Source organism: Wyeomyia smithii, chromosome 1 (assembly GCF_029784165.1).
Source record: "Wyeomyia smithii strain HCP4-BCI-WySm-NY-G18 chromosome 1, ASM2978416v1, whole genome shotgun sequence".
NCBI lineage: Eukaryota > Metazoa > Arthropoda > Insecta > Diptera > Culicidae > Wyeomyia > Wyeomyia smithii.
Genome location: NC_073694.1, coordinates 158,042,099 through 158,066,026, shown reverse-complemented (window position 1 = coordinate 158,066,026; position 23,928 = coordinate 158,042,099). Strand labels below are relative to the sequence as shown.

General features: G+C 40.1%; 5 protein-coding genes across 13 annotated transcripts; 3 read left to right on the top strand and 2 right to left on the bottom strand.

Annotated features, from left to right (window-relative positions):
• The first annotated feature begins 555 nt into the window (after positions 1-555).
• Positions 556-2,909, top strand: LOC129727527 (uncharacterized). 4 transcript variants are annotated; one of them, XR_008728552.1, is made up of 6 exons: positions 556-1,176; positions 1,505-1,633; positions 1,693-1,884; positions 1,940-2,067; positions 2,126-2,261; positions 2,704-2,909. XR_008728552.1 is itself a non-coding variant. In XM_055685451.1 (5 exons), exons 2-5 carry the CDS (start codon positions 1,710-1,712, stop codon positions 2,751-2,753), a joined length of 489 nt encoding a protein of 162 aa, XP_055541426.1. In that variant the 5' UTR covers positions 1,191-1,633; positions 1,693-1,709; the 3' UTR covers positions 2,754-2,909. The 4 variants fall into 4 exon arrangements, 3 of the variants coding, with proteins under 3 accessions (XP_055541418.1, XP_055541426.1, XP_055541435.1); XM_055685451.1 differs by lacking the exon at positions 556-1,176 and having other exon boundaries at positions 1,191-1,633; XM_055685443.1 differs by lacking the exon at positions 556-1,176 and having other exon boundaries at positions 1,189-1,633; positions 2,126-2,909.
• Positions 2,910-3,391: 482 nt separating this feature from the next.
• On the top strand, positions 3,392-6,487 carry LOC129727501 (uncharacterized). Of its 4 annotated transcripts, XR_008728551.1 has the most exons (4): positions 3,392-4,540; positions 4,605-4,770; positions 4,853-5,028; positions 5,092-6,485. XR_008728551.1 is itself a non-coding variant. In XM_055685388.1 (3 exons), the coding sequence occupies exons 1-3, from the start codon at positions 3,854-3,856 to the stop codon at positions 5,808-5,810; spliced, it is 1,830 nt and encodes a 609-aa protein (XP_055541363.1). In that variant the 5' UTR covers positions 3,392-3,853; the 3' UTR covers positions 5,811-6,485. The 4 variants fall into 4 exon arrangements, 3 of the variants coding, with proteins under 3 accessions (XP_055541363.1, XP_055541369.1, XP_055541355.1); XM_055685388.1 differs by having other exon boundaries at positions 4,605-5,028; XM_055685394.1 differs by having other exon boundaries at positions 4,853-6,484.
• A 2,398-nt stretch (positions 6,488-8,885) lies between these two features.
• On the bottom strand, positions 8,886-12,449 carry LOC129727513 (zinc finger protein OZF-like). 3 transcript variants are annotated; one of them, XM_055685431.1, is made up of 3 exons: positions 11,760-12,438; positions 10,136-10,458; positions 8,886-10,069 (listed from the first exon to the last, which is right to left on the bottom strand). In XM_055685431.1, the coding sequence occupies exons 1-3, from the start codon at positions 12,224-12,226 to the stop codon at positions 9,537-9,539; spliced, it is 1,323 nt and encodes a 440-aa protein (XP_055541406.1). In that variant the 5' UTR covers positions 12,227-12,438; the 3' UTR covers positions 8,886-9,536. The 3 variants fall into 3 exon arrangements, with proteins under 3 accessions (XP_055541406.1, XP_055541388.1, XP_055541396.1); XM_055685413.1 differs by having other exon boundaries at positions 8,886-10,458; XM_055685421.1 differs by lacking the exons at positions 8,886-10,069; positions 10,136-10,458 and adding an exon at positions 10,486-11,626 and having other exon boundaries at positions 11,760-12,449.
• Positions 12,450-20,474: 8,025 nt separating this feature from the next.
• On the top strand, positions 20,475-21,903 carry LOC129732494 (transmembrane protein 179). The gene is made up of 4 exons (XM_055693421.1): positions 20,475-20,726; positions 20,809-20,952; positions 21,007-21,168; positions 21,229-21,903. The coding sequence occupies exons 1-4, from the start codon at positions 20,617-20,619 to the stop codon at positions 21,521-21,523; spliced, it is 711 nt and encodes a 236-aa protein (XP_055549396.1). The 5' UTR covers positions 20,475-20,616; the 3' UTR covers positions 21,524-21,903.
• On the bottom strand, positions 21,675-23,915 carry LOC129732488 (tubulin--tyrosine ligase-like protein 12). The gene has a single exon (XM_055693410.1). It carries the CDS (start codon positions 23,826-23,828, stop codon positions 21,978-21,980), a length of 1,851 nt encoding a protein of 616 aa, XP_055549385.1. The 5' UTR covers positions 23,829-23,915; the 3' UTR covers positions 21,675-21,977.
• Positions 23,916-23,928: the final 13 nt, after the last annotated feature.

The window sequence follows — 23,928 nt, the reverse complement described above, 5'->3', positions numbered from 1 at the left end:
TTGTTCCACTGAAATCCGGCACAATTTCGAAAACCGGAAGCACACCCGGCATAGCTCTTAGCCTCCCGCCGGCTGTGGCCACGTACAGGTCTTGCTCGTAATTGAAGTGAAGCTGTTCAGAATGACAAAAAAAAAACTATTTAATCATCACTTGTAATTATTTTCTAATTTACTTACACTGCAAAGTCGGGTGTTTTCGTCAATGAATTAGTCTGCTGGGACAACAAAAATCCATCCACTGTTTCCTCACAATCGGATTTTTCGGGAACCGAAAAAAACTCACATTCTTTACTGTTTTTTGTTTTTTGTTATTACACAAAACGCACTTCATTTTATCTATCTCTATCGAACTTAATCAAACGAACTTGTTTTAAATTTAAATACAATATATACATCTATTCACTCTGACAATAACAACACACCGTTGAAGTCATAAAAAAATTGGATAAAAAAATTTGCAAAAATATTATCATGTGGGGGGGGGGGGGTTGTTATAAAGCTACGTAATTATCTAGAGGGGGTCCTGACTTTGTGACGAAATGCTACGATGGGGGAGGAGGGGGTCAAAAAAACCTAAAAAAAAGCTACGTCATTTATGGATGTTCCCTTAAAGAATTAATTTTATTAACTGCCTCGCACTTGGGTTTGAATATGCAACAAATTCTCCTAATGTAGGATCAAAATTATTATTTTCAAAGAAGAGTCACATCTCTCAAATCCACTCATATGTTATCAAGATAAACGTTGTTGTCGCAATTTAATTCTGACCAAGACAAAACTTTTAGGGTATCGAACGTATTCGGCAGTGATTTTTTTCTGCAGGTTTTCAGTAGTAGTCTTATGCAAAAAAACTGCCGAATACCATTGCCTTTGAATTGAAATTTCAACAGCAGGTCAATAAATTGATCGTGAAACAACGAACTCGAGACATCTAATTAGTGGCTCACAAAAGTAAACAGGACGAGGAAACTCTGTTTTTGTTTTTGATACTGCACAGAAGACGGCTAGTGTTGTACTCATGACATCGTTCGACCTCAAAACTTTTTATTATTTTTTCATTGCTGCTCAATAAAATAATGATGATTACTAATGTATCACAAAATTGTCTATCAATTGGTCGGCGTGCGACCAGACCGAGCCAAGCGCCAAACACATTCACGGAGGAAAATCTAACTGGTTTGTTTTCAACATATTTTTGGTTGATGTATGAACAAAAAAATATTGTTGCTTCAAATTAGGATTTGATGATTACAAATTATCATTCTAGTTTTATTTCGATACAACAATAAAACGGTGTATTTCAATCTGTTGTAAATAATATCTTGTTTCAGATTAAAATAAACCATCATTGTTGTTTGTTTTCACTTGGCTTGTAAGTTATCGATACTAAAATACTCGATACCTTAAAAAAAATCGATGCAGAAATTTTCGATCTTGGTATCGTCCATCTCTATCTGTCATAACTCAACGTGTTTTTCCGGTTTTTCTTGCGGTCTTTTCACAGCGACTTGTAGTGAGTGTAAAAAAATCCTGCCCGGGTTCAATACGACGTAATTTTGCTGGTGTTATTGGTAACTCTAGTGCGTGCCGTTTAACTACACGGATAAAACCAGATATCGACATCATCAGTGGGGTAAGTTTTTTTTCTCTGCGAGCTTGTTTATTTTTCTCAAATCATCTACTGTTCTGCAGCTACGCAGTCTTGCACAATGTCAGAATCGTTTCCATCGGATGTTCCAAAACATGATGATATCAGTAACAATCAGAATCTTGACATAGAATATTTGGATGCCGATTCGCGATTCGTTCACTGGGCTGACAATGAAATTATACAGTTGCTACAGTCGTTCAAAGTGTCAACGGAAGTTATTCAGAAGTTCGTGGGTAATAGTTTGTAAAACCATTGTTCCTACAAAAACTTACTAAAATTTTATTACAGTCGACGAATACGATATAAATACGTTGCGAGTAATAGAAAGAAAGGAAATAGAAGATCTTGTGGGCGATCCACATCTAGCCGATCGTACCAAAATTATTCATGGTTTAAACTTCTGGAGACAATCCCAAGTAATTTTTCCCGTTTGACCTAAAAAAGATATCGTCATTCAAGTTAAAATTTTCTTAGAATTTGCCTGTTATTTCTTCAGTATGTTGTGGGATAAGCAATAAGGAGAATTTATCTGGAAACATTAGCAATCAATCTCAGAAAGTTGAACGTTACAATTGTACTGCAACAGTTTTTCTCCAGAATTCAGTTAAAGGTAAGCTCATTTTTGATGAATATCGTCAAATACCATCACTGTCGAAGTACCAAAAAAGGTTATCACACATATTGTCGTCGATGAGTTCAAGGATCTCTATGGAAAGCTCACGCATGCAGAACTATTAGCAAGAGCGACTGAACTTCACCATTTGTTTCCATCAGAATCAGAGGTAGTTTTGACATTCAGTTTCTGTAACCAACCTTGCTGTAAATTGATTTGAAATTATCTAGTCATCATGCACTAAATAATACCTGTTGAAATTATGCACTGACTTCATATGACGACATGTATTGTATGACAACTCACACGCAGTTACTATTGCTTTTGGGCGTTGATTATGCTGCGCCTTGGATAGAAATCAACATTTTTATTATACACCATACTATTTTTTCAGTGAAAGTGCAGTTTCCTAAAAAATTGTATTTACTTTTTTTTGCAGCACTTCTGGTACCAGCCTACATTTACCTACATCGACGGGAGGAAGATTAAGCTTGGGCGATTGCCGAAAGGTGCTTTATATGATCGAAACTGTAATTATAAATGTCTAAAACGCACAGCGCTACTTGAAGAATCAGAAATCAGCACTTTCGTGGATCCATTTTCTGAGAAACAACGTAAGTTGTCCCTGAATCATCTACCAAATTTTAAAGGTGTTTTTTTACAGACATTGAATATGATAAAGCAAAAAACTGGATAAAACATAACGAAAACGACTGGTTCGGCCTTACACATAAATTGGAATCAACCAGCACGTACAGATTTTTTGAGATATCTCAGCTTGACATTTCGACGTGTGAAGGAATTTTGGAAACGTTTCCAACACTGCGAAAATCAAAAGGATACCAGCTTGTAGAAATTGATTTCAATGCCAAGTACCCTGAAAAAAAAATCTATTCTGTTCGATGCTTGGGCTAATGTTGTGGTGCGGCTAAGACCAATATTTGAGGCAAACATAAGCGACAAGACTGGCAAACAAATCCTAAAGCTACTTGGCTGCAGTGAGCTTAAAGATGATAAGTAAGTGTCTTGTTATCCCGTGTTATTTTTATTCTTATAAAATCATTGTCATTTCATTGATTTATGTTTTAGGTCATTTTCATAATCTGTTTATATTCTTTGCAGATTGTCGTGACGCGATATCCGCCTTACTGTTTGTGTACATTTTGCCATGCTGTATGCTAACACAAACTAACAAATCAAAATGGAAACCAACCTACATTGAAAGTCGTAACAATTTTGTTTTCTGGATAAGGAACATTACGGACCTTCAGAGTGAAGTTGCTGATATGCATAAAACACAACACGAACAAAGAGGATTACCACGGAGCCCCTTAGTTGTTGTAGTTGGTCCTCATTTAACTGAGCTAAATCACTTTTTTGTATCGTTAGGTGATATCAATTATCAGTTACCTACTTTTCTGAAAGCACTGGATGTTTGTTTCAAGATATTCAAAGCATACGATTTACCATTCCCATGTGAATCAGCTGGCTTGTGGAATCTGCTCAGTCATATTGTTTATGATTTAGATCCCGAAGAGAATAGTCGTACCAAAATATCATCTATCACGCAATAAGCGCCAGCAACTAACATGTACCATTGCCCTATGTCAGGATGTGCATGGGAGTCCGTCTCCTGTGATCGCTATGTTCCTCATCTCAGACGGATGCACGATCCATTTAACGGGTTCAAGTGCATTCATAATTGCGGGCGTCAAATGACATCACTACAGAGCCTACAAAAACATATGAAATGTTGTCCAAAAAATAAAGAGATGCGAAATTCAACACGGTCAATTGAAATTATAAACCAGACAGTGTCTTTTTCAAGAAACGCAAATAAATCAGCGTATAATTCAAACAATAGTTTCTGCGATCCGACCAACTCGAGAGAAAACGATAATCTAGATTCAAAAATGTCAGAATCAAATTCCAAAAATATTATTACCAGTAAAAACTTGAATAATTCAGTTCTAAAGTTGACAACGGAATGGTTGAGTGATAGCACGTTGCCAAGAAAAGTTGCTTTCAAGATGAGCAGAGATATTAAATTAAATATAATCCAGCCACTCAATGATCTGATCAACTTAGCGCATTCCACTCTTCTAATGTCAAAGGAATGTAAAGAATTACTCATCAGTATACTGCAAACATACGATTGTCCTACCGAATACAGCTTCAGAAAGGAGCTTAAGAGACGAGAACTTTTTGAGGATCCAATATTTTTTACAATAAACGATGGTTCTTTTTCTGAGAATGTGCTATCGAACACATCAGCGGTAAAGTTTTTGCAACAGTCAAGTTAGGATTAAAAATCATTGATATATTATTTTTATCTTCCAGGGTACAGATCGTATTGAAGGTGTATTGATGCCTGTGAAATTTATGCTAAAGAAGTATATGCAGGCTGATGGCGTAATGAACCAGATCTTAGCCAGTCTAAAATTATCCAGCAACGGTATCATTCGGTCATTAATCGGTGGTTCGATATGGCAAGAAAGAACGGCTTGTATGTGTGATAAAATTGTAGTTCCAATCAATATTTACTTTGATGATTTTTGCACCGGTGACACTGCATCCTGTCATTCAAGATCTACTTCGATATGTGCAATATATCTTAGTGTTCCGTGTCTACCTGGCTATTTACTCGCTAGATTAAGTAACATTCTGATTGTAGGTTTCATCAGAAGCCAAGATAGAAAAAGATCCAGCAATGATATAACTCTTTGTACATTAGTAGAACTGCTGATAGAATTGGAACAAGAGGGTATTGAAATAAATCACAACGGAACTGTCATGAGAGTATTTTTTGTTCTTGGTTTTGTTCTAGGTGACAATCTAGGTATGAACGGAATTTTAGACTACGTTGAGAGCTTTAGGGCAAACTTCTTTTGCAGAGTTTGTAAAAGGATGCGCGTACAAACCGAAACTGATGTAATAGAGTATCCCACATGTTTTCGAAATATTCCTAGTTATGATAGAGATGTTCAGCTTGATATTATATCGAAAACTGGAATCAAAGGCCCTAGTATATTGAACCGTATTCCTTCATACCATGTAACACATAATTTTGTCTTTGACATCATGCACGACCTCCTTGAAGGAGTGTGCGTGTATGATATTCAACACATACTTCATTATATTATCTATGAAAAATGTTATATAAGTCTTAGTGAGTTCAATGCCAGGAAAAACTTTTATGGTGATCAAAACTCTGGAAACCTTGTTCACGACATTCAGGAGCGCAACGTTAAAATAAAAAACATTAAGTGTACTGCTAGTGAAATGAAAACATTGGTTACATTCTTACCGTTGATTTTAGGACCGTTAGTTCCGCAAACTGATGAAGTGTGGCAAATTACATGTGCTTTAGTGAAAATCGTACACATATGTTTATTAAGAGAAATAACATTTGATCTAATAAATGAACTAAGATCATTAATTACATTCCATCATAACCTGTACATAAAACTATTTCGCGATTGCGATTGCGATGCGTTTCGAAGCAAAACACAAAGAAACGAAGCAATATTGTCAAGTGAACAGTAATCGAATGAATATATGCAAATCAATTGCTCTTAAAGCAAGTTATACATTTTCCAACCATATATTAAATAATAATCTCTTTTCTCCACTAGTTTCATACGATCCCAATCAGTTCGAAATAAATAAATTCGAAGAAAAGTATGCACTTTATATAAATACTGAACTATGCAACATTGATGGAAACCAAGTTAAATTTATAAAAGAGTTCAACAAACAGGGTTACAACTATAAAAGGAATTCTTCTTTCTTTTTTGAAACCATAGGAGTTATTAACTTCTATAAAATAATTGAAATATTTTTATATAAAAAAGACGAGTTACTATTGGCTGAAAGGTTTAAAGCCAAGAAGTTTGACACACATCTCCAATCATATGAAATGGATGAAGCGACAACGGTTACAGTATTATGTAATATAGAGAAGCATAAATCTAATGTAGCAAACTTAAACGTTTTGCACAACAGATCAAACATTACGAAATATTTACGTATGTGCAATTATTACAATGTCAATATAGATATAGAAGATGTAATGATCAGGATATGAATAAATATTTTCTCATTAAGAGCTATCAGTGTAATGAAAAAACAATGCGATTACCTGACCAAAACAATCGCTGCAACAAGCCGTTGCAGTTATTATTTTGGTTAGAATTGCACGATGACAATTTTTAATAAGAAAAATGTTGAGAAATAAAAATAAGCAAAACTTTGTTCAAAATAATCAAAAATTTTGGTTATTATCAACAAAAAAATGTTAATTCTAAACGACAAAATTGATTGTTTCCAACCAAATTTTGATTTCTTGAAAAAAAAAAACGCTTTGGTTAAAACTACTATAGTTTTTATTTGTAGTTAACGGTGATCAAAAATATAAACTTTTTTTTGTTTGGATCAACCATGTATTTTGTTGAAACAATCTGCACTTGCTAGTTTATGATAAAACGAATAATTTATTTATTTCAAACAACCGCTATTGTGATGTTACCCAAAAGTTTGTTTGTCGCTATTTAAAACTAAGAATCTGTTTGAGTTAACATGAAATTTGGTTGTTTTTACCAATTTTTTTCTCCGTGTTGTTTCGAGTAATTAGCATTTGAAGTTTGACCACCCATAAATTAATCGTATTTGCACTTATCATTAATTCAATGCTAACACGTTATGAACAGGGCTTAATGAATGTCCTGTTATCATAAATACACGGAAAATAGCAATAATTGATAAAATATTTGGTTTTTATTTTTGACACCTATGCACTCAGTTCACTCTGGTCGAACAAAAATTTTGAAAAATGGTCATCAGTTCGGTCTGGTGAAACGTATTAACTACAACATATCAACTTGACTATTAATCAAGCTAATTTTTCTCGCTTATCAAACGTAATACATAGATATCAACGCTGCTTTAACTCTCAGTCCAATCTGTATCAAAAATTATACAGCTGATAGACAAGCAAAGCTTTATTTCTGTTGCTCTATTTCCTGGTGCCAAAGCGCACCAAGTGCTAAGGGTTAATATAGTATCAATATGAAATGCAGAGGTGTTTTGAAGCGGGTATTGTTTAATTTTATTGATTTAACATATATTAGCCCAGTCCTGACGTTTGCTACAAGAAAAAATTTAATTTTATTTGAAAAATATCAGGGGAGTTTCTTTCGGCTTCGCAGTCTGCGAAGCCGAAAGAAACTCCCCTGAGTAAACTAACAGTCGATAAAAAGTATATTTGAAAAATATCAAATGAAAATAAAATGCACTTGGTTCGGTCTGGCTCAACAAGATCTTGAAAAAAAGTGATGTGGCCAGAGCTCTGAAATCTCACATTCAATGCTTGGAATACACCTGAAATGAAGCTAACTGTACACTCACTCTCACCCTTTGCAGTGATACTGAATTGAATCTAGTTAACCTTACCCCAAATTAAACGTTCTACTAATTCGGCTGGTGTTACTTTTTGTCATGCTTTGCCATTCATTCGTTCAAGAAAGCAATGAATGATATCAAGCTTATAGCGCCTATTTAGTTTCGTCAGACTACAGCAAGCGTTGGGTGCTCTACAGGATGAAGCATGATTCTTTAAATTAGTGTTACTATAAAACCATTTTACAAGAAACCAATGGCTTATTGTTATTTCAGCACCAGGAATTGGAAAATCACTATCAATCCAGCGAATTGATAGAATTTTGAACAGAGACCTCAGTCAAGCAAGCGCAAAGTAGTTGATATTTGAACGAACGAGAGATTCACACCGCTATCGGCACGGTAAAACGTTTTTGTCAGAGCATGCTGTATGAGGGATAGAATAGAATGAAATAGCTGGATATGTTGTACTCTGAATATTCTTATTATTCGACTTCACACAGTTCTGTCACTTTTTTAGAACTCTGATGTGCCCATTGAAACGAAGTTCGGCTCTACGAAAACCAACTGGCTGTTTATTTATCTAATTCTTGTGACAGTCATATTAACGAGCTGTCCGGAGCGGAGAAATCAGTTACTGGTTGATATAAATCGCAAAGGTTGCTTTTAAATCACAAACAATCACTTTCTTTAGATGCCATGTCTGGGTTTACGGTTTACTCTGGTCAAACGCAATTTCGTTCTTTTCACAAAGTGCTACAGAGATTTTTTATTATAACACGCCTATGAACTGTTCAAATGATTACATTCTTTAATGGAACATAGATTATCAGTTTGCACACCCACCGGTGCTAATAACTCAATTTTAAAGAAAATGACGCTTGGCTCGGTCTGGTCGCACTCCGACCATTTCATCTATCTAACGACATATTTATCATAGTAATCCGTCATGCGGCCGAGCAACTCGCCTCGCCTCCTATGACTAACAAGGCGAGCGAAATGTTGTATTACGAAACGCGAGTGAAGCTTCGCTTCCAGCAACTTCGCAGACCAGCTACTCGTCCAAAATCTAGCCGATTCGCCATCTGTTATACCGATATTGGTCAGACGTGTAATTCGTTGCTCGCTTCGTCTTCTGTTTTAGCTATCCGAATAACAGTAGCTGAGTTTAACGTTAACAGGAGTTTCGGACGTTCTCAACTAAATCTGCGTATTTCTTTCAGCTAATATAGCATAAGAATGACAATTGGGTGTATATTTCAATAAATACGACATTGAAGCGATAATATCAAGCGGGTTGGAAATAAATTACGACGCGGCACATGTAACTAACGGTTCTATAATGTATAATACTGTCAATATAAATAAGACTACTGTTTATTTTTGCCTTTCTTTGAAAACAACTAACAACTAATTTAACGAGACAAACAATCCATCGGAGCAGAACTTTATCTACAATACAATCTAAAACGTTCAGTATTATGTTGGTTGTTTCCTACTGTTACTCCACTATGAAACTTTGATCTTCTGTTGCTTTGCTTCTCTTCTAGTCGCTAATGCATTTCAGGTACACCGGTAGCCATTAAACGTAGCGCGATTTCTATAGTTTCCTCTACTAAATCAATAAAAAAAACTGGTTCACCATCATATGTTCTACTTGTGTATGTTTATGAATGTGCTTGTTTTTTGAGTACGTAAACGTTGCCTACATTCTAGAATAGCCACTTATTTTAAACTGTGTAATTGGTTAGTACATCAATTCAAACATCATTTCGAGTTGAAAACTAAACCTACATTGTTGGGGAATGAAATCTCAATACTATATTGTGCGACATTGGCTCCATTTTTCGCTGTTGGCTACTGGTGTGGTCCCTCTTACCGGACCATATGAATTCGCTTGGCGTGCATCACCAGATACCTTTTTTGTTTGGTGCTAAATCCGCACAGCGGACACTGATAAGGAAGCGTTTCGACATGGGTAAGTTTGTGCTTCTGCAAACTCTCCGGGTTATTGAATTTCTTATCGCACTGATTACAGGGGAAATTTCGCTCGTTCATGTGCACTAACTGATGACTAGTAAGATGGTTTCGGTAGCGGAATTTTTTGTCGCAAAACGTGCAGGAAAACTTGACTTCGCTCTCGTCGTGAATACGCTGATGGTTGTACAGCGCCACGTTTGTTTTGAACCGCTTCGAACAGGTGGAACACGTGAAGTTGCGATCCCTCGAGTGTACCCCTGCCACGTGGTTATTCAACAGCCTTTGGTTTCCGAATTTTTTATTACAATACGTGCAGTTGAAATTCTTGATGTTCAGGTGAACCTGGTTGATGTGATACGAGTATGCGCTACGATTGGCAAGAGTCTTTTCGCAAATGTAGCAGTACAGTTTGCGGACATCGGGTTTCGCTTCCATTGGTGGGGGAGATTTTTCATCATTTTCTTTGCCGATTTCTGTGCCCTCGCGAGACTTACCTTCCGCCGTTTGATGGCTTCCTTCACCTTCCTCCAAGTCCACTCCGGACGTATGCTGTTCCTGGTCATCTTCATCTTCCGGTTGGGAATCACTCGCGCCAGGCTGGCTGAACAGGCTCAGCGCATGCATGGTCATGTGTTGAATCAGCACGTTTCTGTCCAAGTAGTTATCACACTGTTCGCAGTGGAAAATCTGCTCGGAATGCTGATCTTTCAGATGATCCACAAGGTTGCTTTTGCTGGCGAACGTGTTGGTCTTGATTGTGCCATTCGTTTTACAAAAACTACACGTGAATGTCTTGGAGCTGCGGGTTAACCGTTTCCTGTAAGTAAAATCCACAAATTATTTAACACAGGAAATGTTCCAAAGTTTTTATGCACAAAGTTAGTATGCACAACATGATGCAGTGCGAAATTACGATGTCAGTCTAACGCGAGTTTCGAGAGTATTATTGTTTTGTTTCAAGACTCTGTTTACAGATTTGGAAACTATTTGATTTCACGAAAAAATAGGCAATAAATATTATGCTCTCTTACAAGAATATATTTCTCAACTACTTTAAATTTATCTTGACAATCTGCACGATGAATTTGGAGAAATAAACAAATTAGGTATCATGTAAATTTCTTTTCGATCCTGTTGATGTGTCGGTAATAAATGTTTTCTCCTTTCGGTGCTGTGTTCGCAGATGCTTCAGCAGATAGCGGTTCTGTTTAAATCGAACCCCACAAATGGCACATTGGAAGGAGGTTTCCACGTTGTGCGTCTTCCAGTGTCGGTTCAAGTTATGTTTGGAACGAAAATCTTGTCCGCACTCGGAACAAACGTGGTCCCGTTCCAAAGAGTGGGTAGTCTCATGAAGTTTTAGTTTAGAGCGAGTGTAAAAACTGCTCGAGCAAACTGGACACACAAAGGGTCGCTTTTCCTCGTGCGATCGCTTATGGACGAAGAGAGCCGCTTTTTGTTTGAATGATTTTTCGCAGCGGTCGCAAGCATAGTTTCGTTCATTGCTATGCAAATACCGGTGCTCAGTAAGATTTCTTTTATTACCAAAGCTGTTTCCACATATGTCACAGCGATAGGATCGCAACTTCTCGTGGACGTCATGCACATGTCTACTAAGTCCTTGTGATATTCGAAAAGACTTTGTACAGTGTGGACATGCAAACGGCCTTTCCCCACTGTGAATTCGAAGATGTGCCTGGTAAGTATACGGTGAATTCATCTGCTTGCCACATTCGGTACATTTGTAGTAAACCGTTCCATCGATTTTTATTGCTCCCTTGTCAACAACTTCTTTTACGAGAGGTATAGTAGGTGCCCGGTTCAAGTTGGAGGCATGCGACTCTAAAACCTCTGATTTTACATTAAACTGTTCTATCATAATTTGATATTCTCCATAAAAATCATCCTGATGTTCAAAATAATCTCGAGTGTCACATGAATCCTCATTTTTCAAGCCCAACTCGCTGATGGAGTACCGTAATTCCCTGTAACAACATGACATGCTATTAGCCAGCTACCAACTGCGCTTAATTTCAATCTCTATTCGGCACTCCATCGCGGAATTGAGCTTTGCTATATCACTTGTATCGATAGTAAGGAAAACATTAAACTGCTTACCCTTTCTTCTCCGTCTGTTCATCCATTTCTGCATTTTGGTTCTCGTTTTGCTGTAACTTTTTCGAAGTTTCGGCTGGCACGTTCGGCTCGTCATCTACCAATTCCTCTTCGTCTTCCTCAGTAAGAATCCTCGTATCATTTTCCATCTCCTTTAGCTCTTCCGCCGCATTCATCATCGTCCGAAACTTCTCGTCCGTACGGTGACATTTTTCAAATAAGTCATGAAATCGGTCGAGCGTTTCTCGGCATCCGTCGCACACTTTTGTAGGCAGACAGTCCTCTGCTAATATCTCAATCTGCAGGTACTTGCCAATTCGTTCCCGCAACCGATCCGCAGCTCGTTTACCGAACACCGAAGTCAAATTTTCTCCAAGCGCGCCACATATACGGCACAAGGCTTGAAAATCAATTTCTACCATCTTGAGACTTTCGTCTGGCTGATCGGAAGCCAGGCGACGAATGTCCATCGTCTGCTTCGAGTACTTAGGCAGTTTCCACACAATGATCAGAGAGTTCAATGAGTTTTTTTAAATCTCATATCGATTTTTCACGGATACTTTGAAAACTTTCTTTTTAAGAAAATATTTTGCAGTCACGAAAGCACTTTTGTTTAGGTTTCCATTTTTTCACTCTCTTGTCATCTGTCTATTATTCTCGATAGCAGGTGTGCGACGCCAAAGAAGAAAATTAAGCAGTGCAACCAGTTAGAGCTTACCATTGAAGCACACTGTGCTAGAGATGTGCCAATCTTCAAAGTGGAAATCTCTCAAAAATTAATCTGGCTGGCGTTGCGCTATCTGGTGACGTATTCGCGACTACGAAGGTGCTGATCAGAGATGCCAGACTTTTTTTTGGCAAGTCTGTATAATCCATAAAAATGTCTGTATAAGTCTGAATACCGCTGCGAAAATAAGTTACCGATACATTGATACCTAATTATTTGTCGACCTGTCAGATTGTTTTGTTTTATTGCTTGTTTTGATTGTTCTTTTTCGAGTCTATCATAGTTGGTCGATTAATCGATAACTAATTTATCTTTTAAATCTAAGTAACACATAGAAGTAAGAGTCTTTCCCGTGATAAAAATCGTCGTTCGTCGTAATGTAGCTGAACTGATACATGATGGCAGAAGTCTCGCGGTTATAAAAATAGTACCTTCAAGGTTTGGGACATTTTAAGCAATTCTTCAACGTTGGATATTGCTCCGAATAGAACAAACGGTCTTTTCACCAATATAACCTGCATGGCAATCGATCGAGACAATCAGCTGTTTATTACTGGGGCGAAACAGGCAGATTTGTGCCCACGGGGCCGATAAAAACCCCGATAGCCTGACTCGATTCCCGTTGTCATGATTTCACTCTCAAAAACGCAAGATTAATATGTTCAGCAAAGTGTTCAGTTCCTAGTTCACTTTTTCCAGCAACGGCTACAGTAACTTTTGGTTTTTGTGTTCGTTTTTTTGTGTATACTGGTAAAACCATTATGTAGAATATCAGATATCTGTGTAATATCTGTATTATACTAAATGTCTGTATAAAATCTGTAGGCTTATGCGTGTCTGTATCGCAACACAGAAAGTCTGTATAATACAGATTTGTCTGTATATCTGGCATCTCTGGTGCTGATATTTGTTTGGTTTTTGCATGAGAAAAAGAAGGAGGGAAATATTTTTGCTTTTGTCATCATACACATTTTGACAATTGCATATGAAAGTTCGCCTAGGTGCGAACAGCCTTTAAAATCTCTTTCAACTTCGTAGTCGCGAATTGGTGCTTATTACGGGAGTCACTTCACGGTGAAATCAGAGTGAAGTGAATAAAGTCCTATTACGTTATTATGTTACTATGAGTGTCATATCAGTGAAGTGAGAACGGAAAAAGCGACGATTAGCGTGGAATTATTTCACGATCATTTTGAACGGTGAAATGATTCCACGAAGATGCCATAAGTCTTAAAGATGATTGATTTGTGATCTAATGGTAAAAATTGGATTTTTTCTTCCCTTTTGTTCTATAACAGCTTGTTAGGCTTTCGTTCAGTCGAAATCCGCCCAATAGCAGCTTAACAAGCTATAAATCAACAAAATTGTTTGTTGAGCACTGTTTGAGTATCACAAACAGAATTTCATTAGTAAAATAATTTTGTCATACCAAAAAATACTCATAATGCTCTCTTCATTGGTATTGCAGCAAGAGTAGCAGCATAGCAGTGACACACAGAAAAAACTCTCTAGGTTAAATCAATAAATGTAATCCATTCAACGATTTGGTTTGTTTTAATCAAAAGAACGATCAATTTTAATCCAGCTTTCCACGAGCGGTAATGGCGAACAGTCCATTTTAACGTTTTCTGTAGGTCGGGTAATTTTCAACCTGGCTAGGTTGAGTTTTACTCCAGACACTCGAGAGAAACGGGTGAAGAGAGCAAGAATTGTCTCTATATTCACCACACTGGTGATCAGTTCTGCATGTTCGTTCCAGTTGATTTACCAGCGTGAATAGATACAGAGCGGGAGGAAGACTTCTTAGCGGGTTTTCTTGTACGATTGATTCCTCTAGCGGAAAAGAGTTTATTAGGCGACCTTTGACGAGGAGGCGAGAGGCTAGTTCCGAAAAGCTAGCTAGCAGTGCTACTAGGTTTGTGTTGAAAGCGAGCGCGCACATGTTATTTAAAAGGAACCTTCGGTTTACCCGATCGAACGCGTGGTCGAGATCAATTTGGCTCTCTGTTTACGTTCGATCAGCTGTGCGATTCTATCTTTCAGCGAGAGGGTTGCTTCAAAGATGTTGTGATCAGCATCGGCACATTTTTGTACGTTCCCCAGCATACGATGAACCCGTATCACTCTCTCCATCCTGAGTTTTAGAAAAAAAGACAGATGAGTTTATAGTTGAATTTGAGGAGAGAGATCGGCCTTTATGCACCAACAGTGTTTTCGATTTCCTTTTTCTTCACTAACATAATCACGCTGTTGACGAATTCGTCTGGGGAGTTGGACTCTAGTACACTGGGGTCTTTTTTTACGCGGTTGATTGAATCGTTTTTTAGGGGTGAGATTAGATGTACATATACTGAACTTATTTGATACCGCGTACAAATAGTCTTACAAATCACATAAAAATAATCCGTGTTATTGTAAAAAATCACGTTTAATAAAACACATAAAACTAAATCGCGTAAAAAAAGACCCTAGTGTACCTCATTCATAACTAGGTTCAACTCACGATGCATCAATTTAAACGTTTTGAGATAGAACTCTCTCGGTAAGCCATCTGATCCGGGAGGTTTCCTCGGTGCGCTCGTTTTGATCGCCGACAAAATTTCTTCTGTGGTGATGTCTCTCATGCATGGCTTCGTTGTCTTCCTCGTTGTTGGGTACAGCCGAAATTCGTTGGTTGGAACACAACTGCCACCCAACTAGCGAATCGTGTTCGTTAGTTGGATGAACTGACAACTGGGCAAATTTTTCAAAGGGGAGCGCCGATTGTTTGTTTTCTTCCTGCTTCGGAAAATTTCCTAATTTCATTGCGGTAAAACTATGTCAAAGAAAATGAACTTTGCTCTTCTGTCTTGCTGCTGTAGTAAATATTTTATGTATTTGGACAATAATTTTTCATACAAAAATTCCAATGAGAAGCAAAATGATATAGCGCAAGCACATCACTCTGCTACTTGCCTAAAAAATGGAGGATCGCTACGCTGGATATTTCCGGTGAAGGCGTTGAAGAAATGAAAGAACAAACAACCGAACAGTAAACCTCTAAACTACACACAAAATGTTGTAAATTTATAACATGTACTTTTCAAATTACGCGATTGATTATGCCAGAGATGAAGTGTTCAGTTAATAGCGCTGAGAAACAAACTTGTTAGTGCTGAATGGATTAGGTGTAATAACTAAACATGTTTACAAATTTTTTACAACAATAAATAATATAATTTTATTTTAGTAATATTTTTTTCAGTTTTCGGACCCCTAAAATGCATTTGAATGACGTTGAATTCTGACATTAGAGTGCTTTTTAGTTGGGTGACAGCCCAACTAGCGAACACCCAACTAACGAACCTCCAACTAACGAACATTCAACGAGCGAATCATCACTGTATATGGCGTATCCTATGCAAACATTTAACTTTATTCTGTGAGTTTCCTATTTTTACGTTAATTATCACATTTTGTGAAAACAGCAACCCGTTGTTTTACCAAAGCCAGGATCGGAGTTGTCAAGGATATCTTATAGATAACAACCGAGCTGGCGGCTTCTACTGTAGTACATAAGCGTCGTTACATTGGTAACATATAAACATCCTGGAAGGGTATAAAAACTGAAATTTTCACCCAGGACTAGTTAGTTCATTTTCAACCGCTCCAAGATACAGATTAAATAAATTTGTCATTTACAAACCGGTCTTTTCTTTCTGTTCGAGTATTACCAACAAGAGGTTATGGGCACCCCGAAAGAAGCTGCGCACGGGATTCCCCAATATTCCGGTGGACCTGGATTTGAGAATTGGAGTTTTCGCGTCAAAATGTACCTGAATGCGGCGGCCGTACTGCAGGTGCTGACGGAAGACGTTCCAGCTGCGGAAGCGGAGAGAAAGATTATTCTAGAAGTGGATCGCAAGGCAAAGAGCTTGATCGTCGGGTTCCTGGCTGATGATGTTCTGGAGGTTGTCCGGGACAAGACTACCGCCAAGGAATGTGGACGAGCCTCAACGAAGTTTTCGCCAAGAAGTCGGTGGCCAGCCAAACTCTACTGAGAAAACAGCTCGGACGTTTGCGAATGGCGGAAGGGACATCGATGCGATCCCACCTTCTAGCGTTCGATGATTTGGTCCGGCAACTGAGAACGGCCGGTGCAACGCTGGTGACTGGAGATCTCGTGTCCCAGCTCTTCTCGAGCTTACCGGATTCGTACGATACATTAGTGACAGCGCTGGAAAACATGAAAGAGGACGAACTTACCCTGAACGTGGTCAAGCAGAGGCTTTCGGCGGAAGAGCAGAAACGTGCTGATCGAACAAGCGATCCAACGAGTGAAAAACCAACAGCGTTTACAGGCAAGCAGCAACGCAAGCGTGGTGGTAAAAGTGGAAAATTCAATGGGAAATGCCACAAATGCGGGAAACCGGGCCACATGCAGAGAGATTGCAAGCAGAAGGAAGCGCATGTTACTACAGGGCAAAATGCGGTTAGTTTCATGGTGAATCGGGCAAGTGCGGCGAAATCAAATGGTGAAACGATCAACTTTAAATTGGATTCCGGAGCTACGGACCATTTGGTGAATGTCAAGACGTTTTTCGACTCGGTTGACAATCTGTACCCCCCGGTTGTGATTAACGTGGCGAAGGATGGCCAAAATCTTGTGGCGAGGCAAGAAGGCGAGATTAATGGATACAGCAACCATGGCGTGCTTCTTAACGTACGAAGAATGCTGTTTGTACCAGATCTTCGTGACAACCTGCTATCGGTAAAGAAATTGGCGGCTGGTGGTGTGGAGGTGCTGTTTTTGCAGAACAAGGCGGTTCTGAAGAAAAACGGCGTTGTCATAGCAACGGCGCCGATGAAAGGTAACCTCTACGAGCTTGACATCAAGGTGATTAGATCCACTGCAAATGTTTGCCAAGTAGACCAAAACGAATTGTGGCATCGCCGCCTGGGACATCTCGGTCAAGGTGGAATGGCCAAGCTCGTGCTGAATGAAATGGTAACCGGTGTGAATTTCAAGCCGGGACTGGATCGATCCTGCGACGCCTGTGCCCAGGGCAAGCAATGTCGGGACACTTTCGATGGAACAAGGAAAAGAGCAAAGCGACCCCTCGAGCGGATTCATTCCGATGTTTGCGGTCCAATCGATCCTCCAGCCTGGAATGGTTCCAAGTATTTCGTGTCATTCATCGATGACAAGACACTTTTCGCCATGATTTACCTTCTGAAGAGGAAGTCGGAGGTCTTCGAGAAGTTTCTGGAGTACGAAGCGCTGGTGACTGCGCAATTCGGTTTGCGAATCTCAAAGTTGACGGTAGACCAAGGGCGAGAATACTGTTCGACAGCGCAGAAGAAGTTTACAAGGCAAAGGGTATCCAGGTTGAAGCTACCGTCGCATACACGCCTCAACAAAATGGCGTTGCTGAGCGATTCAACGGGACGCTTGTGGAAAAAGTAAGAACCATGCTAATTGATTCGTCAATGCCAAAGCAAATGTGGAGTGAAGCAGCTCTAGCAGCAGTTTATTTGATCAACCGTTGCCCGACAGCAGCAGTAATGGAAGGTACTACGCCGGCCGAGTGTTGGACGAGATCCAAGCCGGAACTATCAAAGCTTCGGATTTTCGAAAGCAAGGGATATGCATGGGTCCCCGAGCAACTCCGGAAGAAATTAGACGCCAAAAGCCAAGAAGCAATCATGATTGGATATGCTCCAAATGGTTACCGCCTTTGGAATCGTCAAAGTAGAAAGATAATTATTGCTCGTGACGTTCGTTTCGACGAAAAATGTTTTCCGTATGCCTCTGAGCCTAGAAAAGAGGAGAAACCGTTACTGGTGTTGCCGTCGTACGAGCAAGAGGGGGATGTTGAATCAGAAATTCCTGAAACCGAACAATCAGAAAACGAAGATGATGGCTCAGGTGAAAAATCAGCCGAGGATCCTGAAGAGAACGAACCAGCCAAACAGCAAACTGGACAGCCCGACGCGCTCCCTTCACCATCAGAAAGACACAATGCTAATGGCGAGTTGTCGAGGCGCAGTGAACGGGAGCGGAGGTTTCCGGGTAAGTTGCTAGATTATATCACTGATTTCCGAGCAACCTCTGCCTCATTGTCTTCTCCCCTAGACGTTCCTCAAACCTTCCAAGATGTGCTTACCCGTGAGGATCACGACGAGTGGCTGAAAGCCATTCAGGATGAGCTGGATGCAATGGTACGCAACCAAGTGTGGAAGCTGGTACCATGCCCCTCAAATGCCAAACCGTTGCAGACCAAGTGGGTTTTCCGAGTGAAGGAGGACGAGCAAGGACGGGCAGTGCGCTACAAGGCCCGACTCGTTGCGAAAGGTTTTCTTCAGAAACCAGGACTGGACTACGATGAAACGTACGCTCCGGTGGCAAAGCTCGCGACAATCAGAATCATTCTCGCAATAGGCGTACACGAAGGCTTCTTCTTCCACCAGATGGATGTGAAGACAGCTTTCCTTCATGGCGAGCTGAAGGAGAAAATCTACATCTGTGTTCCAGACGGAGTGAAATCTGCATCGGGAATGGCGTGCCTACTGCAAAAGTCGCTTTACGGACTGAAGCAATCACCGCGATGCTGGAATCAGAAGTTCACCGCTGAAATTGAAAAGATGGGATTTGTCCGGTCGAAGCGAGACTACTGCTTGTATGTCAGATACCGTGACAAGGACGAGCTGTTTATTATCCTGTACGTTGATGATCTTCTGATTGCGGGACGAAAATTGGCTTCCATCATCCAACTGAAAAAAAAGCTGTCTTCCGTATTTGCCATGACGGATTGTGGCGAACTGCGGCATTTTCTTGGAATGCGCATCGACTACAACCCTACTAAGGGGTATTTGAAACTGTCGCAAGCAGTCAGCATCATGAAGGTTCTTGATAGTTTTGGCATGACTGAATGCAATCCGACTAGAACTCCGATGGAAAAAGGTATTCAACTGCCAACTGGAGGATCTAATGCTGGTGAACCGTTCCGAGAGCTACTGGGCAGCCTGATGTATATCATGCTCTGTGTCAGGCCGGATATCTGTTACCCTGTGGGGTATCTTGGTCGATTCCAGCAGCAGCCTTCAACCGTACACTGGAATGCGTTGAAGCGAGTGGTACGATACCTGAACGGGACCAAATCCTTAAGTCTCGTTTATCGAAAGAACAGCGAAGCAAAAACCCTCGTCGGTTATGCTGATACCGATTGGGCGACCGACCTTCAGGACCGAAAGTCGGTGAGCGGCTTTATCTTTACGGTGTATGGATGCACCGTATCCTGGAGTAGCAAAAAGCAGTCCACCGTGTCGCTTTCGTCGAGCGAAGCCGAATACGTCGCTCTCAGCGCTGCAGCAACCGAGGCTGTGTGGATCAGCGGGGTCCTGGAAGATCTTCATATGACTGCAAAACCTGTGACAATATATGAGGACAATCATGGATGCGTTTGCATGGCCAAGAACCTGGAGAGTAAGAGGACGAAGCACATCGACGTGAAACATCACTTCATCCGGGATCTAGTGGCAAGTGGAACCCTGCATATCGAGCCAATCGGAACCCATGACCAACTGGCGGATCTATTTACGAAACCGCTGGAAGGCACCCGTTTCAAGTTACTAACGTCAAACCTAGGCATGTCGGATTGAGAGGGGGTGTGAAAACAGCAACCCGTTGTTTTACCAAAGCCAGGATCGGAGTTGTCAAGGATATCTTATAGATAACAACCGAGCTGGCGGCTTCTACTGTAGTACATAAGCGTCGTTACATTGGTAACATATAAACATCCTGGAAGGGTATAAAAACTGAAATTTTCACCCAGGACTAGTTAGTTCATTTTCAACCGCTCCAAGATACAGATTAAATAAATCTGTCATTTACAAACCGGTCTTATCTTTCTGTTCGAGTATTACCAACAAGACATTTTTATTAAGTTCTTTTCTGTAAGAGTGTTAATTGGTAAGTTGGAACCAGCAACACTGTACGAATGTGCGTACAGTTACAGTAGAGGCCGATATATTTGTAATTTTTGAGTCATCGTCACTGTCCGATCTTAAAAAAAAACATAACGGGTTCATGAATCGAAATTGTTTGTGCAAATTGGTTATAATCCCTTAGCAGGTAGCAGTCCAATCATCCCAATGGCACTGTCCAACGTACTAATACTAAGCCAAGTGGCAGGACATGTAATTGCACTAATTTTATCGCTATGCATTTTGATTCCGCTATCGATTCATATGCATTCCTTCAGGTAAGTCGTAATTTGCTGCTAACAATAAAAAAGGATTTGTAACCCACAGTATCACTTTTTTATTGCTTTTGACAACATCTAGTGGCCACTGTTTGCTTTTTGCTACTGGTCAATGGCAGGAGACGAATGGGCTCTTTGATGTGAAATGGGCATCGGATGCCTACTGTAACTATCCGGGTTTGGTGGGAGTCGCCCTGTTTATTGCTGCTGGAGTACAGATCTATCGGTAAATATCTGGTGTATTTTTTTGTTACTTTTAATAATGGTTCATGATTCACAGATTGGCATATTTGGTATACCGCGAGCTAGAGAGTTCTTTTCTCGCCCTTTTCTTCGATGTTGTATTCAGTGTTAGCTTGTGTGTCATGTCAATTATTTCCGCTATCATGATCACGCTAGGATTCATGGCTTGGTGTAGCGAAATGATTGAGCGTTTTCCTTCGTGAGTATTAGATATAGTAGCTAGTACTGATTTAGAGACCTAGAATCAACGCCTTTTTAGATGTGCGATTGCTGACGGACAGAACATTACTAATCCTGAGCTGAATGTGGTAACGTCTGGTTTTTATATCGAAATGGGAACCATACAATTCGGTGCGTGGGCTTCGTTCGCAACCTGGGTGGGTCTATCGGTGTTTGCTCTTCTGAAGCTAATCAATAATCACCAGCTGAGAAATATAAAAGTCTCGATGTACATCGAACGTCAGCGGCTTGTTAATGAGGATGTCTACCGAGGTACGACCTCGGAGATACCGGCTGGCCAGGGTGACATAATTGCAGAACCCACGAATAACTAGTGAAACTAAACCTCTACGCCAAATAGAAAAAAAAAAAATATTCCGAGTATGGTTACTTCAATTAACCCTTCAAGTGATGAATTAGTTGTAATGCTTAAAATATCATGTTAAACGTTGGACATTGTATCACACGAAGTACTGTTTTGGTACAAAATTATATTTCGTGGTATTGTTTTGATAATGTTAAAACGCTTGTTTAAGTGTTTGATATCGTGTGATGCACGTAATGCAACTCATGTTTTGCCTAAATTATATGTGTATACTTCCCTATTGGCATGTTATGCTTCATATTTTAGGCGATTTATATTAATCAAATAAGTAAACTTAACAGGCATGTATAAAACATGACTGACTAAATAAAAATATTGTATAGAAACAAAGTAATTTTAGCATTTATTACCGTTGCCTGCCATAGTTCATTCAAAGTTGCAAAAGTTTGTCCAGCGAATTTGCATCAAGCGATCCTCCGGAAGGTATCCGAATTTTCCTGATCCAAAAACAGTAAATTGAAAACATCGTTATAGAAGTCCGGGTAATATTCGCAGGCACGCTTGCAGTCTGGTGTAAAATTAACCTCGAGGATTTTGGGCTGCATGCGGGTTCCACCGTCAGACCACTCTAGCATCAAGTCAACAGCGTAAAGGGCCCGTGACTGAACACTGGGACTGATGCCGCAGGGGGGCGGCAACCGTGTTGCTCCTTGCAGCATTTTCTTAAGCATATGGCAGATATCCTCCTCGACGGTTGACCACTCATGCTCCGGGTATTGCAGCTTCCATTGCTCTAAAAACTCTTCGCACTTCATGTGCCTAAGCTGGTACTGAGAATAGTTCATAACAGTAAAGTGCTTTTCGTAATCGTCGAAATCGTTCAACTCGAAAGGTTTATTGGCGAAACGCAAAAAGAACTGATTATAAATGTAAGCCGACAGTTCATCGACACTCTTCAGCAACAAAACATAACGAATGTCAAATTTTACCCGTCCTTCGACCTCCGGTCTTAGAAAAAGTACAGGATTGTCAATATACTTCTGAACAATTTTTGGACCGGTTTGCTGCAATCGCATTATTTGCGACAAATTCTTGGTGATGTAAGTGTCTAAACCGCGAGCGAGGTTCCACGGTTTGATGATGTAATGATTATCGAAACCTCTTCGGGTACGGTTTTGGTAATAACTTACAAACTCAACCAATTCAGTTTTAAGATTGTACGTCACTGGTAACCAATTGGGATTTGGTGCCAGTGGATCCGTTTCGTTGCTATTATTGGCCATCCGTCTGCAGACGATGCTGAGAAGATCTTTGATTGTGATAACATTCTCGAACGGAAACTGATTTATGAACTTATTGGGTGTTGATTCACTGAATTCGCGATATTGTTTGAAATGAGTTGTCATCCAAAGGATATCCGCATCTTCGGAGTTGTCCACAAACTCAAATGCAGCGTCTGTAAGATACTGACTTACCATTTCATACTGCGAGTACACTTTAAGAGGACGGTTTCCATCAACAAGAGGCGGCGCAGCATCCTCATTGGGCAAGGATTCTTCCAGATGACCAGCGAGGAAATAATCTTTGGAGGGTTCCTTCTGGGAAAAACTTTCTTCAGTGAATGAAGTGTAGCGCCAGGGCAAAAGCAGCGCTTTGCGCTCCATACATTCACTAGGTGTTCCTTCCACGAAATCACGATAGAGTTGGTCTCCTTCTTGAAAGTTTTTGATTGGAAACAGTAAACTGTAGGTCATCTGCTCAGGTACGTGAATGAACGGCACAACTCTACAGTTGGGTGTGTCACTGTGCAAAATTCCGCTACCCAATTCATCCATCACGTACCAAATTGGCATTTTGTTTTCTACTGACAGGCCTTCTGCATTTAAGGAGTTCATGCAGCACCATTTCCAAATGTCGTTTAATATATTGGAGATAATTACGGAGCTAGGCACATCTTGTTGGTCGATTCCCATCATGACAGCAAGCCGGTTCACCAGGGACGGATGCTCGTTCAGTAATTGGCGTGCATTGTCCGAACGAAAGGTCCACGCATGATCCACCAAGTATATCTCTGCAGGACTGTCCGCTCGGATGCCTCCCTCCTTCGTTACTGCTACAGTCCAAATTGGATCCTCTTCAGAACGTTGGTTGTCGTCATAATCCACATACAGTAGGGTGAAACTCTCGCCGGCATCGAAGACCTGATGTTTAAGTTTGTAGAACAGCTCTGGCCATAGGTGACCCGGCACACCGGATGCCTCTAGTTGAGGTTTGTGAATAGCCAGGAAGGTTTCGTATTCGTCCTGGTCGTCCATTATGATAATAACACGATAAATCAATCTACCTTCAAGCACGCGGTAACGTTAGCCGATAGTGATGGGAAACTTATCGATACTTATCGATAATATCAATAAG